Source organism: Empidonax traillii, unplaced genomic scaffold, assembly GCF_003031625.1.
Source record: "Empidonax traillii isolate 1590-97213 ecotype Southwest subspecies unplaced genomic scaffold, ASM303162v1 scaffold84:size2688230, whole genome shotgun sequence".
Taxonomy (NCBI): domain Eukaryota; kingdom Metazoa; phylum Chordata; class Aves; order Passeriformes; family Tyrannidae; genus Empidonax; species Empidonax traillii.
The window spans coordinates 674,703-689,818 of NW_020955277.1; the positions used below are offsets into that span (position 1 = coordinate 674,703).

Sequence of the window (15,116 nt, forward strand, 5' to 3'; positions counted from 1 at the left end):
AAATATTTGCATGTTCTGGCTATATTGAGCAATTATCTTTTTGGCTAAATTTGATAATTTCCAGTTTTCTAAAATAAAAAGGAGAAAAAATAACTCACAGAAAAGACAGAATAAAGTAGTTCACCCTGTGGAAGTTCTTGCATTCTCTACACTGCCAGTGAAAGAGGGAAATGCTAGACTAAGCCTCTAGGGAACCTAAACTCTCTTCTTTCATTGCAAAAGAAGCTGGAATAGCTGTTAGGTAGGCTGGATTGGCATCTTTTGTTTGCCATTTTTTTTATGTCTAAGTGCCCGATTTAGGTAGTTAATTTAGAGTGAATTCCACCTGCTTTACCATGGGATTTGCCTTCCAGAGGCAGTTTGTAGATGCTGTCTGAAAAGGGTAATTGTCACACTGCTTTGAATGCCTTATTTTAAAGAATAACCATAGAATTTAATTTCTTTCATTAACCATAGATTTTAATGTTTCTTTAATTTCTCCAGAGAAGTATAGCTTGCAGTGTATTGCTGATCAAGCTTTTATAAGGCTTTAATCAGCCTTATAAAAGCTGAGTTATGCCCACCCAGTATCTTTAAGGATGCAAACATGAAATAGAAATGAATTCTTCCTTAATTCTTGTATCCAGAAGGGCTCTGCAAGTTGAGAGGCACTGTTGTAAAAGGTATGGGAATGAAGGTTAACAGGACACTGTGGGAAAACACACTATATATTTAGAAATAGTCATATTTGTGGTCGCAAGGATTGAAAAGTTGCAGTCTGCCCACTCGTCCCCTCAGTTTTCCTCTCTAAAGAAAATTATTAAACACTACTGTTCCACCCATGATAACCATATCTAACATATCTAGCACTTTGCATTGTGCTAGCAATTATCTCACATGTAACATCTACTGTAAGGATTTATAAGTGTCCTTTGGATGACAGATGACCAATCAGTCTGTCTGATCTAGCTACCCAATTCATTACTTGGCTGAACATAATTTCTTTGAGATGTCAAAGCAAAAGCTTTCAAACACCTCTGTGCTTCAGTGTGCTTCCACACTGCTAAAGTTACAGAGAAGTAAGTTAAAAAGCATCAGCATAAAAACAAACAAACAGACAAACAAAACCACAAGCACCCCCCCCCCCCCCATAAACAAACCAACCAACCAAAGATAATTTTTTTAACTCTTACCTGGAAAGGAATAACAAGATTCACAGTTTCTCCAACTCTTCGAGTATAAGTTTGTTTTAAGTGTCTTGGTAGACGAATCTTAGGAGGTTCTGGGAAAAAAAAAAAAAAGCTTGGGCTTTACATTTATCTTCTTTTCTAACTGAGGCAGCACTGGTGGGCAGCAATATAAAAAGGAGACTATGTGGTCTACAACTCACAGAGGTGACTAATGTGTAATGTATCCTAAATTTCTTGATCCCAGAGTGTTACATTTAGTACACTATCAGCTTTTAGAACAACAAATGCTATGGTGGTAGGAATAGGTGAGAAACTTAGTGCAACTTAAAAAAGACACTGTCAAGTTCAAGTTCTGCAGAAAAAAAAAAGCCCTGAAAAACTGAGAAATAAAGGTTCAGAAATTAAAGAAATAAAGATAACTGTGAAATTTTTTAAAGGTGGTGTCATGATTTCTAGCCATCACACAATGGCTTTGTAAGGTTGTATCATCACTTTCCAACAACAAATAAGCATTAGCCTTAAAAAAAACAGGTCTCAGTATGGAAACAGAGTGTTTTTGTGGGTTAAGTGTAGGCAGGAGGATCTTACCTATCACTTCCTTGACTAAAATAGGCTGTGGGTGGTACCTGGGCTCACTTTCACCAGCAGCATTCACAGCTTTTACTCTCACAAGGATTTTCGAGCCAGTGGGCAGGCCATTGATAGTAAACTTCGTTTTGTCTGTCAGCTCCGGGTTTGCCACGATCCATTCATCGGCTAGTTTAGGGAAATGGAGGGAGGAGGACAAATTGAAAGAGCAGGGAATTATAAATGCACCCACTACATGGATGAGGAAAATTACAAAACAGTAATAGATACATTAGATTCTAATGAATTATTCTATTTTGTTTTTCTAATTATGCTGTAGCACAATATAGATTCACTTTCATACATAGGAATAATGTTTCAAACCTTAAGGAGTTCCCGATGATTATATATTTATATATAATGATACAAATGTTATTAGAATATGTCTATAATTTAATTGTGGCAGAAAGAAAACTGGTTAGTTTTTTAATTCAGCTGGTAGAAAAGAAGGGAAACAAAGGGTATATTTCCAAAAGCACTCATCATTTCTTTAACAGCTTCCTTGGAGAGAAATGGGATTTGCAATTAATCTCAACCAGTACTGAGTAGCCTTGAAAGTAGAACTGAGAAATAAGAGAAACACAGAATATTTACATATTGCAATGAAATGCCATCTCTCCTTGTGCCTTTAAAAAAGGAAGGCTGTGTCAGAATTATTCACACCATTACAGCATTCTTGGATTTTTAATCCTACCCCTAGGCAGTTGCATGTAATTCATGGAGCGATCCTAACAGTCTCTTACAAGAGCTTCAATTACAAATGACACTTTTTATCCACCCTGTCCTCCCAACATAGGCTGCTCTAACGCTGCTGGCACCTGGACACTGGAGCCAGATTTATGAACTACAAAGTCAGGATCAATATTTTCCATGTTATATAAAGATAGCATTATAAAATGGGCACAGAAGACAAGAGAACTATTACAAACTAGAGAGCCCTGCAGATTCAGAGTATAATGCTACAATATTTTTTCATAACTGTGTGTCTTACTTTTAGGAATAAACTTCTCCTTCAAGCTGCTTCTTTCAGCTTCTAGCAGAAAAGGATTGCAATTGATGACTGTTTCCCAAGAACCTCCCCCTCCCCTTATACATGAACTACAGAAGATTCTGCAGACTGTTGCCCCTAAAATTCAACTCTCAGGAATTTAGCTTTACTTTTATGAAGAGAGTTTTTCTTTTGTTAAAGAAGATTTATATCCTTTGTTGAATACTGTACCTTCCAGGTTAAAAGGTGGTTCCAGCAATTCCTCAGACAGATCTGTCGATATACCTTGTGAGAATCCATCTTTAAAATTAATCAGAGACACCCACTTTCACATAGATGGAGCATTTTGTCAGTGGTTAGCAATTCCTGTTAGTAAGTATGCAAAGATAGATGCTGGGCTTTAAAGATTTAGAGGACCCATATTTAGAGAGACTGCAGGGAGAAGAGAGATGGGAAGAGGGCATCCAGATCACAGCATAGTTATATGTGATGCCCACAGGAAAGCTAAAGGATAAAGGAAGAGGAGGAGATAAGTGTGTATGTTTTTCTTTGGGCCTGAGCATAGCCCTAGAAATATGAAAATGAAGAGACAAAAGGAACATTTGGAAGAGAGAAATGAAACAAAGTGATGATAAGAGAAAGCGTAGACGGAGAAGAAAACAGATCATAGAAGAGATAAGAAATTCAGAGATAAATTCTGAGTAAAAGAGACAGGAAAAAAAAGAGGTCTTGGAAAAAAGCTTGAGGAAACAGAGGAAGAGAACACATTTAGCTAAAGGCAACATAGAAGATTAAAGAAGACCAAACCCATGGATGATGACAGGTATGACATAGACCCTAAGGCTTTATTTCCTGGATGAAGCTATCACTGTCCTGGATTTCCTGTAATCCTGGAGTTGGCTATTTTCAGGATAATAAAAATACTATTCTAGTATATGTGCGTGGTCCTGGATGAGTACACTGGCAAAGTTCTCAGCCAAGAGACGCTCTCTGAAGTGCTGATTTACTAGCTATGAAAACAGATCATCTGCAGGTACAATAGCCCATTAAAAGCAGATAAACAGTGTCCTAGGGAACACTGGGGCCCAGCTCCTCATGCTACCCTTGAAATGTCCCACAAGAACCAGTCTCCAGCATACTTTACTACTAACTGACTTCTCCAGTATCAACAAGATTTGGTCTACTCTGCATCACCATAGCAAAATGTTCAAGTTGGACATTGAAAACTAGACCTGGGGAGTTCTATATTCGTGTTAGTCACACCTATGCAATGCTGGATCCAGATACTCCTGATGAGACTCTAATTCAGTAATAAACACAGAGAGCTATCAAAACTAGTAAGGAAGTCCAAAAGTCCACCACGTCGATCAAGTTACAAGTTTCACACTAAAGGGAAATACTAATTTTTGCAAAGCCAAACCAGTGTTCATGATTCATTATTCTTTTGAATTATTGTTATATAATTTTTGTCTTTCTCTTTTCAGCTTGTGATTTTTCCTAATGATTGCTTTGCTAAGGAAGAGTCAAAAAAGCCCTCTTTAAAAGTAGTTCAGTGACAACAATGAAAGAATGGAGAATGTAAAGACAAATGAGTTTACAAACAGATAACTAAGAGAACAGAACATTAGAATGAATATAGACAGTCATAAGAAGTACCTTGAAATTAAAAAAGAGTTATTAAATATTACAGAAGAAATTAGTTTGAGGCAGAACAGGCACTGAAAAGACCAAGAAAAAGAGGCACTGAGATATTGCAAGAAAACAAAAAAAAACTTTATATATAGAGAAAAATTATATATAGAGAAATATATATAGAGAAAATGACTTTTAAAATTGGTATTTTCTACTTATCTTGCTTCTTCCTAAGCATTTTTATAACATATATACATAATGTCAATTGTGTATATATAGATGTATATGCATATATAGGAGGCATATATAGATATACATAAACACTCAGAAAACTATGTAAAATACATTGTACCCATTGTATTTTAACTGAGGTGGGTTACAATAAAATGGCAGATGATTGCCATTTTGTTGTATCTTCATATGTTTTAAGCCTATCTGAAAAAAAAAGTAAAAGAATTTGTTCCATTCAACAGGTATAAAACGATCTTCTGTCTAACAGTCCTTTAAAGACAGATTAGGAAGATTCCTCTGAAAGTCATCGTTTGAATTAATGTATTTATATTTTTCATTCTCTCTTGTCCCCTTATTTGGATATCACATACTATAATGTCAAGGGGTTTATGAAAGTAGCATATTACAAGCACTTGTAACTTTTCCCTGCCATTCTACCGGTGCTAAACAAAGCAGAATATAAAGTATACACTGAAGACCTCACATTAACAGTTCTCTTTATATTCCCCTACATCTGGTCTGTGAATGGAAATAATATAGGAATACTGTATCTTAATGGAAGACTTCATGCTTACTCATTCTGAGATGTTCCCGCAGCTCCCTCCCGATACACAAGGAAAACCTTTCCTACCATTCCAGCTGTATTTGCCTTCAGGTACTCTTCTCGAGGTCTCTGAGCTTCTTGCAGTCTGTCTCTGCTCCTTAAAGATATTCAGCTAGATACTACAAGATGCTGAGTGCTCCTGAGAAAAGCCAGTGGTTCTTCTTCACCCCCTCTCGCACTCGACTGAGAGAGAGCTGAGTGCACTCTTATCCTGTGGCATCTGACCACTTTTATGAACTACTGTTTTCCTGGGTTGTCTGAATCTGAAACATGTGACAGTGTGAATGACAATGTCCTCTACCTCTTGTCTCCAGGCTATGGACTGCATTCATGAGAAGCTTTCATTGAAACAAATGCCTTTGTGAAAAAAGATGTTCAACCTATAACTTGATTTACAGCACAGTTGAGAGCAGCAGCTAGCGGAGCTGAAGATAACTGTGTCCCATTGACCCACATCCACAACATTGCTGCAGTCGATGGTGTTGGACCACAGAGGCTGGCTGTTGCACATACCCCTCCAGGCTATTTTATACTTACCCATGTGCTGGTGGATTTTACTTTTTGAGAATAGACTTCATCTGATGCCAGTTAAGAAAAAAATTTGCTAGAAAATACTAAGTTTCTGCTGCTTGATCACCAAAGACAATACTTACAACATAATAGTTGTAAAATTTATTTCCCTACTCTCAAATGTTTATTTAGTCTCTTACATCTTTGTCTTTCTCCTTTGGTTCTATATCAATTTCTGTCTTAGATGGACATAGTTGAAGAGCCCGTATATGACTGCACTGAAACACTGGAAAAATTAAATATCTAGACATTTACTTTACATGCCTAGATAACTTCTGCAGGAAACAATAGGAGAGGCTGTCTGTCCTTAGTGTTGGGAACTTGTGCTTGAAGTAGCCAATTAGTGATATGTCAACATAGGGACTACCACACTGAGGATTTCCTGACCCTAAACCCCACCTGAACATACTTTAGACCACACTCACTATTCCCTATACATTAATGCATCCATCCACTCTTTACTGCCTTGACTGTCACTTAGTTTCTAAAAGAAGATAGCTATTAACACTGCAACAGATTATATGGCTTTTGATTTGGATTTCAGATCAAATATAAGATATGTTGAACTACAGTCAGTGGGTGGGATCTGGAATACAAACCAAAGGAAGCCTGAACAAAACCCTGCTGCTTGAGGTTTTCTGACTGACTGGTCTCTGCCTTACAGTGAGAGCACCCAATACCCGTAGAGCAAAAAATGGAGAAAGTCTCACCTACTTTCACCATGAGTAACATACCCCAAGGTGTTGTCACTTACTTCCTTCAAAGCAGTACTCTACAACATAGCCGTCTAACCCTGCTGCTCCGATCTGGTCTGGCGGCCTCCACTTCATTGTCACTGAGGTATCAGTCACTCCATCCACTGCCAGGAGAGTCGGGGGGCTGGTAACAGCTGAAGCAAGCAGGCAGCAGGGAGAGGGCAGAAAACTGTGTTACAATTAAAGGTTTACATTTATGGTCTGTATTCCTCTAATTTAGCATCATAGGTGACAGGCTAAATCCTGCCACCGCGATGATTTCAAATCATCCCTGGCACACCTTTCTTTCAGCTAGGACCACACGAGGAGAAGCAGCTACCTCATCCCATATCGGCTCACAGCCTAACCCAGAGATGAATTCCTTCTGCTGAGGAGAGAGAAGGGCAAAGAACTGTGGAGGGTAGAGTAGAGAAGTCTGGAGCAGTGAATTCTACCATAGCAGGTGTTTTCTGTCAAGAAGGGAGCATACTGTAGCAGTAACAGCCACCTTCTTCCCTCTCCTCTTCATTCTGGGGGTGCTGCTGAGCAGGGTGGGAACCTTTGCTGGCCTACAGAACAAGACACCATTCTTTCACAGGGACTTGTGGTTGTCACAATAGTTTGAAAATCTGTTTCTTTATATGAAGATGCCATGGAATTAGTCTGTCACTAGGTGAATGGCAAGGCCTTCTAGCTGTTACATTAATACAAAGCAGTAAGATGACATTTAGAATAGTATAAATCTGGATTGTCTGCAAAAGGATATTAAAAATATGTGATCCTTTTCTGGGAAAAAAGTCCCTGCTTAAGCTAATGGAGTGTAGAGTGAAAGTAGGGACTGTTCCAATGTATCTTATCCTGTGATAAGTTGCAAAACTTGGCAAATTTTTTTCTCATAGGTTTCTACCTTTATGACCTCTGATTTTTTAAAAATAGAAATGTATGAATTATTTGTGACTACCTGTACATTTTAAAATGGCAAGCTACTGTGTAGCAAAGCCTAAATAGTGAAATGTGAAAAAAGCGCCTAATTTTCTTACAGTGCGGCCTGCGAATAGTGATCTTTAGACTTCTCATTTTTCCTGAGCATTTTTGGCCAAAAAGCCCATGATTGCCTGTGATTCATCATCTTTACCTTTTCTCTAAATTGCCAGTATGACTGGCAGTAGTTTGACTCTGCTGATTCAGGATGTGCCTATGATACACAAAAATGTGGAACTGTCAGTTCCGGTCCTTAAAACACATTGACTGCAGTATTGACCATATCAGGCTCACCTATGGTGTGTCACTGGTTTATTTTAGTGCACCATTCTTCTGTTTATGCATCCTTGTCTCTTGTTCATAAAAGACTGTAATTCCAGGGATAGACATCTACTTTATGAGGCACCTCATAAAGACAGGTCCTGAGCAACACAAGTGCCACAAGAACTCCAGTTATGTAATTAGAGGACTATAGTAATGTGTTAATAATTATGTTCTAAATGCATGCCTGTCTCTGTGCTCTTGATTACTTACCCAAAGGAACAAAGGATTTTGAAGGCATACTTGGTTTGGACGTGCCTATTGCATTAACAGCAAATACACGGACCTCGTAAGCAACACCTTCAATCATCTTCTTTGGTTCAAAAGTTGTTTCTTTACACAGTTCAAAATTCAGCCTCATCCACCTGGAGCTTTGTTTCTTTTTCCTCTCTATGAAATATCCTATTGACCAAACAAAATTTTATTATAGTAAGTGATGATATAAGGGTCAATAGTCCCCAGAAGAGTCTGGTTTTTGACTTCCAAATGGCATTTTTTTCTGAATACATCTCCATATCCCCTTCTAATCCCAGTGTGATTTAGGGATTATTGTTAAATTTTCCCCATTGCAACTATCTGACAGTCACCCGTTTTGCTTTCATGGCCACATTGGAGAATTTTTTTGGACTTCACTTACAACACTGCTGTGTTTAGTTCAGAGTGAAAAGGGCCTAAGCCTACTGACCTCTGGGCCTTTCCTCTTGGCACAGTGTATTAGAAGATACTCCAGATTACTCTGTAAATTGTTTCTAAAGTTCCTTCCAACATTCAAACAGGCTAATAACAGTTACAAGTTTTATTTTATAGGAGGTGGTCTTTCAAGTGACAAAATTCAACACAATAAAAAACCAAATTTCTGATAAAGTCAAATAGGTAGAACGTTCTTGCAACTGGATACTCCCAGTGCAACCCTCTAGGGCCTGAGCTAAACTCTGATCCTATTTCATCCATTATTTGGGATTTGTTTCTTTTGTCTTTATTAGAACATCACTACAAAACAAAATAAAGCAAAACAAAAAAAATCCACAAAAAACAAACGTACCTAAAATGGGTGATCCACCATCATTTGCTGGAGGTTCCCAGGTCATAATACACCAGTCTTCACCCACCTCAGTCACATTTGGTGCCTGAGGAGGATCAGGGACATCTGTTGTAAACAAAGTAAATATTATTTTTTAAAATCTTCTTATTGCATAGGTTGAATTAAAAATATAATATAAGAAACAAATACAAATAGTTTTTGACGTGCAACAGGAATTCCTAATGAAGAGAGCCTGGGAGAAAAAGAAAGTCTGTGGATCCTGGCTGGTGGCTGGGAATGGATAAGTGCCAAGCTCTTCAGCACAGTCAAGAAACTTGAGAGGCACTTAAGGACATGTGGTAAGACAGAGCCCACAGCCCCAGGAGAATGGAGAACAGTGAGTGATGAGGGCATCCTGAGGGAACTACAGAAGTTTGTTCCCTGCAGTGTAAGGTGACAGCAGAGTGATAATTAACTCCTACTTAAATCCCACACCAAGCTCCTGTGTCCTTCAGTAACACTGAGCCTCAGAACCCTTGCATCTCAATTCCTCACCTGACAGTGAAGAAAAAGAGGTAGATGGAAGTTTTCTGAGAATCTGTAACAGTTTGATAGCTAAGGAGGATAGCATCTACAGAAGGGACCCTTCAGATAGAGGAACTCCTGTTGGAGTGCAGAAAAGTGTGGGTCTTGAAAGAGCATTTATTGGCAATGGTTGTGATTAAAGATGTGGCTCATGAGCACAGTTCCACATGACTTACCAACCACTTTGATGTTGATTAGAGCTGTGTCCTCTCCAGCCTCGTTCTTTAAAGTTATTCTGAAAGGACCTGAATCTTCCCTCTCAGCTGTATCAATGACCAGGCAGCTGCTGTCTGGATATGTTTCTGCCCGTATTCTTCCACTGTCCGTGATCCCCTAGGAATCAAGGTAAGCAGAGGGAAAAGTCATATTTTCTGTATTTGAGAACAAAGTACTCAAAAATCAAAATTTAAAAGTAGTATAGTACACTTCAGCAAAATTCTTAAAGCAACTGTAAGAAAAACCACAGTAAACCTCAGAATTTTAGTCACCTAATGGTGACAAAAATGACAAAATAACTAAATAAGTAAAAATAACTACAATATGGTAACTGTTTAGTACTTAGTTCAGCCATTGCACCATAAAGGATGAGGCACTAGGCTTACTTGTGTTGTGAGAACACACTTTTTTGACACCACCTGACATTAATTTGATGGAAAAAGAATAGTGAATTTTTCCAAAAGTCAAATAAAACTTTATTTCATTCACTTTAAAGGTCAGAGTAATTGTAATGGTAAGTAGTTTGTCCTAACAGATTTCAAATACTGTTACATATTTTGGAGTAGGAGCTCTCTTAGTATAATTCCCTCTTTGGACACCACAATTAATTTTCAAATAAATATTTGAAAAATAGTAGTCACAGATTTGACTAGACAGGTATACTGAGTGCAGTAATGATAATATGTTCCAGCTTCCACATACCACAATGAAAATTTTTATGTGAAAAATGACTCTTTTTTTTTTTTTTTTTGGGTATTTACACAACCAGGGATTGATCTGTGCAAAAGTTTTGCTTAAAGAGACCAGATGCAAAATGCCAATTGCCCAACCTATTGTTTTATTTGAGACTTGACACTGCACTAGAATGTGTCATTCATTTTCCAGAACCAGAACATATCATGGCTTCCTGTCAAAACCTGGCAGCCATTCTGGGCAGTATGTATAGGAAAAGTAGCCATTTGGTAGATTTTAGCTAGTTTTTTTCTGCACCTTGTATATCCCTCTGCTTTACTATTTATTTATAGAAAATCCATATTTTTCCATCCGTTTTCAACCTTTCCTTAAAAGACCCCAAAAATATTAAAAAATATTTATCTATTTTATCCTTGAGCGAGGGGAGTTTTTAGGTAAAGGGTATCTTCCCCTTATTTTCTGCTGATAAAATCAAGGTATTCATGAGGCTAAAGATTATTTTTGGAAAAAAAGGACTCCTTGTTAAGCTAAAGAAATGTGTATGATGACAATGTACCTTGTCACCTCTACTCCACACGACTTTTGGAGTTGGTTCACCAGTGATAGGGATCTCAAGTCGTAGTTTGCTTCCTGCCACTACTGTAACAGTGTTATTTTCTCCAAGACCATCCAGGTGAAGTTTAGGAGGATCTGAAAAAGGAGAGATTGTCCAAATTTGTCATTCAGCAGCTGCTCTGAGAGTTCAGTGACCTGACACAGGTCTGCAACATAAAGAAGCATGCTCTATGTTTCACATTTTCCTGATTTTTCTAGGCAACTGATTTTTTGTTTGGAAAATAATTTATGAAGAAAATCTATTTAAGAAAACAGTTATCTAATGAAAAAGAAACCACGGCACCATAGAGATTTTGGAAGACCAAATAGGAAAAAAATTTTCCTGAAGTAGAACTGTGTATATTCAGATAAATTCTGAAAAAGATTTTCTCTAAGTGGCTCTTGGGAATTTCCATTGCAGACTTTTTGCCACACTTTTACCATGCTTGAGACTTCACTGTTCTTACAAGTCTAAAGTTTTCTTAACCCAAATCCTCTCCTGAAAATGAAATTATCACTCTTATTGTACCCCATGTGTATGGACAACAACTGATGAGTATCCTCTTACAATTTTTTTTAACATACTGCAAATATAGCAGTGGGCGTTCCCCTCTAGTACCACTTCCCTTTTCATTCTCCCTAAGTCTTACCAATACTTTTTCTAACACAGAAATCCCACTTCTTTCGGCTCCAGTTAAGGAACATGTTTTCTAAAACTTTGGTCATTTCTATCGCTGCCCTTTTGACTTCCAAGTGGTTGCAGTTAGAAGCTGGTGAGGTATTTTTGTGGGAGGAGTCAATAACTGGTTTTATTTTGTTTGAAGGACTGGGATCATTAACAAGCCTTCTGTTTTACTGAGTGAATGAAAGCTGACTGGAAACTTTTTTTCCTTTAGATAGCATTTAATGTATTCAGTGAATAGGTAAATATGTGCTTATTCTACTAATCTTTTACCAAATTAAATCACGTTTTACAATGTTAGTGAGCCAGTTCTTCAAAGACAACACGATATATTCGAGAAGTGGATAGCAACAGGTATTTTACACAAACTTTTCATAATGGTTTAAGTTTAGTAATTCAACATCAAGAAGCCTTCAGCTCCCCCCAGTGTGTAAACTATGAGCAGGTCCTGAGGACAGGCAAAGAACTCCTCAACCAGCTCACTTGCACTTTGCCAAAGCAGCAAGTCTGTTTTCTCTGGTAGATGCCTGCTCAGAGGATACTAACTGACTGAAATCAGGAATATTTCATGCTGCTTTCAATTACCAAAGTTCAGAGAAAGAGAGGTTATATATAAGTTGTTGTGCAATATACTTACCCACAATATGTACTTTGCATGGAATATTAATATTATAGGCATCTGGTACAAACATGTATTCACCCTCATCATCAACAGCAGAAGCTGGTATAACAAATCTGTGGATTCTGTAAAAAAAAATTGAAAAATAAATCAATGTAAATTATTTCTGCAGGCTGCTTAAAGCTGTAAGGAAAAAATCTCTGAAAAGTTTAGGAGATCTATTCAAGCGTGCAAAATTGCTGACTAAAAGTCCTTTTTTGGTCACTTAGTGGTATTTTAGCTCATTAAATACTGTGTGACTTGTCCCTTACTACTTAGGGAGTGTTAGGGAGTCAGTGCAAACATTTCAAAGCTGGTTTAGGAGTGCCTTCATAAGAGCAGTTCCCAGCTGCGTGAATGGTGATGGCTGTGTGGTTCAAGGTAGGACCTGCTTTGGGTTTTTTGAGGTTTGTTGTTTGTGGTTTCTTACTTCACATGAAAAAGGACAGCTTATAAAAGCAGAGGAACTTGACATTTCCATAAATTTTGAATGGGCAGAATTACATGGTCCAAGGAATTATGAGAAAAAGAGACATTTAAAAGCTATATATTCTTAATAGTGTCTAAGAATTATTTTAAGTTATTACTTAATATCCCATGCTAACAGCAATAGCAATGTCAAGAAAAAATAACAGCTTGAACTTAGATGTATCAAGGACTTGATTATTTTCCTCCACAGCCAGAAGTAAAAGAAACAAGGAGACATGACTTTTAAGATGATAAAAATAAATGTTTTGAGGGAGAGGGCTTAGCTTGATTAGCTAATGATTTTCAGTGACGTAACCCACATATTGGCACACCTCTACTGTGTCACTCCATCAAAAACCAAATCAATATACAACAGGCTTACCTTCCTTTGTGATACAGCTTTACACGGTCACTAGCTTCAATCAGCTGTCCATTTTTGTACCATTTCCCTTCCACGTTCTCAGATATCTCACACTTCAGGTGGATTTCCTGTCCAAGCCTCACAGTCTGGTCTTCTAATGCAAGTGATATTTTCAGTGGTCTCACTTAGGAAAACAGAGGCAGAGATATTAATGGTGATAACAAACAGCAGCTCCTGATTCTGTCACAGAGCTGATGCTCTGTGGATGTTGCCAGTAGAAGAACTAAGGCCAGGAGCATAATTTGGATACTGTCCCCTCTCTGGTGTTTGGGTGCTGGAGGTAGGGTGTTCCTGTCTCCCAGAGTCCAGTTAGAAACTTTCAAGAAGTGAATGACCTGGGTCCCCAGATCTATGCACTAGAAGGGATTACAGCCCATCTTTCCTATGATCCAACTGCGATCAAGCCTGTGGCAAAGGCTGACTGGTCAGTAAGCTTAACTTCATACACTACTTGTTCTCGTGTTTGCTGAAGTGCCTTAACTCACCCTATGAACACCCACAGATATTTCTGGCTTTGGTAAAACTCGAGTTTGAGAACTGGTACCCTAGTACACTTCCACTTTCTGGAAGATGAGATGCTGCAAAGCAGAGTCCAAGCTGAACACACAGTACAATCAGTGTGCAATAAATCTCCCTGACTATAATCTGGCACAGAAAACAAAGAGCGATGGGAAAGGCAGTGTTTTGTAGAAAGACAGTTGGAAATTCCTTGGAAAAAGGTGCAAGAAAGGAAATATGATAGAGTTCAGTAGCCATGGAGGATAATTTCCAACTTCATAATAAAATAGCACGGATTGGTTAGGATACCAATTTGTATAAAATAGTCAAAAGCAGTATAAGTATTTAAAAAAATAGTGTACATTTATGCATAATGCATGATAGCTTTAGAGGATGGACAGATAAATTTTATTAAAAAACATGGATATTCGAAAGAGATATTGCACAAAGCTGAGGGAGCTACATAGCCATGTGTTTGTGCCTAGCTTTGTCTTTCTTGCAAAAACCTGAAAGGATTAAGGAAAAGCAGATGCTTTCCTTGAAAATTTCACCTTGTTGACCTATTGTGTCTTTGTATGGATTGTTTTATTTTCCACCTTAATGGAGTGATAGGAAGTTATCAAGCAGAACTACTTCGTTGCTTGCTACTGCAAAAATTGTCTAAAGGGAAGTCACTGTTCTGGAGATTTGCAGCAAAGAACTTGGTCTGGAGGTTAAGTCTCCCTTTAAACCCCCAGGGAAAAGCGAGCAAATTATTTATTTCTGTATGCCAGCAAACTGATACATGAATTCAAGGGTAAGATGGGTGATACTCACAGTCAACTGCAAGCTTGGCTTCTGATTGCCCTCCTGTTGTCATAACTGAGTAAGTTGCAGTGTCATTTTTTGCAGCTTCCTCTATGATCAAAGTGTGTTTTTTACCCTCAACCTTGATTCGATACCGAGATTTAGGATCGTTGGTAAGTTCTACGCCATTCCTAAACCTATTGAAAAAACAAAGAATGATTCATTTTCCAATAGAAGTCCTGTTCAAATAAAACTTCCATGGACTGAAACTCCCAGAGAAGACTTTACAAGACTGTAAGGCACTAGGAAAGGGTAAATGAATGCACCCATGACTGTGTGAGGATATTTTTGTTGTTGCTACATTTTTGCATAATGTTTCATTGAGATTTTCTTAACAATTTTCAGGTTTACTGTCATGGAAAAAGCTGCCCACATTTTTGCCCACAGTTAAAATTTTCAGTATTTTATTCTCAAGGAAAAAACTATATGTGGCTTACCATTTCACATTTGCATCGTCCTCAGATACTTCACAGCTCAGTTCTACTCGTTCACCAACGTAGGTATTGGTATCCTCCAGGCCTTTGGTCACCAAAATTGGAGGATCTTTGGAAAGATTAAGTTACAGGTTTATGGTCTG

General features: G+C 37.9%; 1 protein-coding gene across 2 annotated transcripts in view; it reads right to left on the minus strand.

The window, feature by feature from the left end:
- MYBPC1 (myosin binding protein C, slow type) overlaps positions 1-15,116 on the minus strand; it is a 75,455-nt gene that overhangs the window by 14,257 nt on the left and 46,082 nt on the right. For both annotated transcript variants that reach the window (XM_027881143.1, XM_027881144.1), the window contains 11 exons: positions 14,977-15,082; positions 14,510-14,676; positions 13,157-13,319; positions 12,286-12,392; positions 10,929-11,062; positions 9,640-9,796; positions 8,900-9,004; positions 8,071-8,259; positions 6,576-6,710; positions 1,758-1,925; positions 1,173-1,261 (listed from right to left, as the gene is read on the minus strand). In XM_027881143.1, the coding sequence (XP_027736944.1) occupies positions 1,173-1,261; positions 1,758-1,925; positions 6,576-6,710; positions 8,071-8,259; positions 8,900-9,004; positions 9,640-9,796; positions 10,929-11,062; positions 12,286-12,392; positions 13,157-13,319; positions 14,510-14,676; positions 14,977-15,082 (1,520 nt within the window). The remainder of the gene's footprint in view (positions 1-1,172; positions 1,262-1,757; positions 1,926-6,575; positions 6,711-8,070; positions 8,260-8,899; positions 9,005-9,639; positions 9,797-10,928; positions 11,063-12,285; positions 12,393-13,156; positions 13,320-14,509; positions 14,677-14,976; positions 15,083-15,116) is intronic.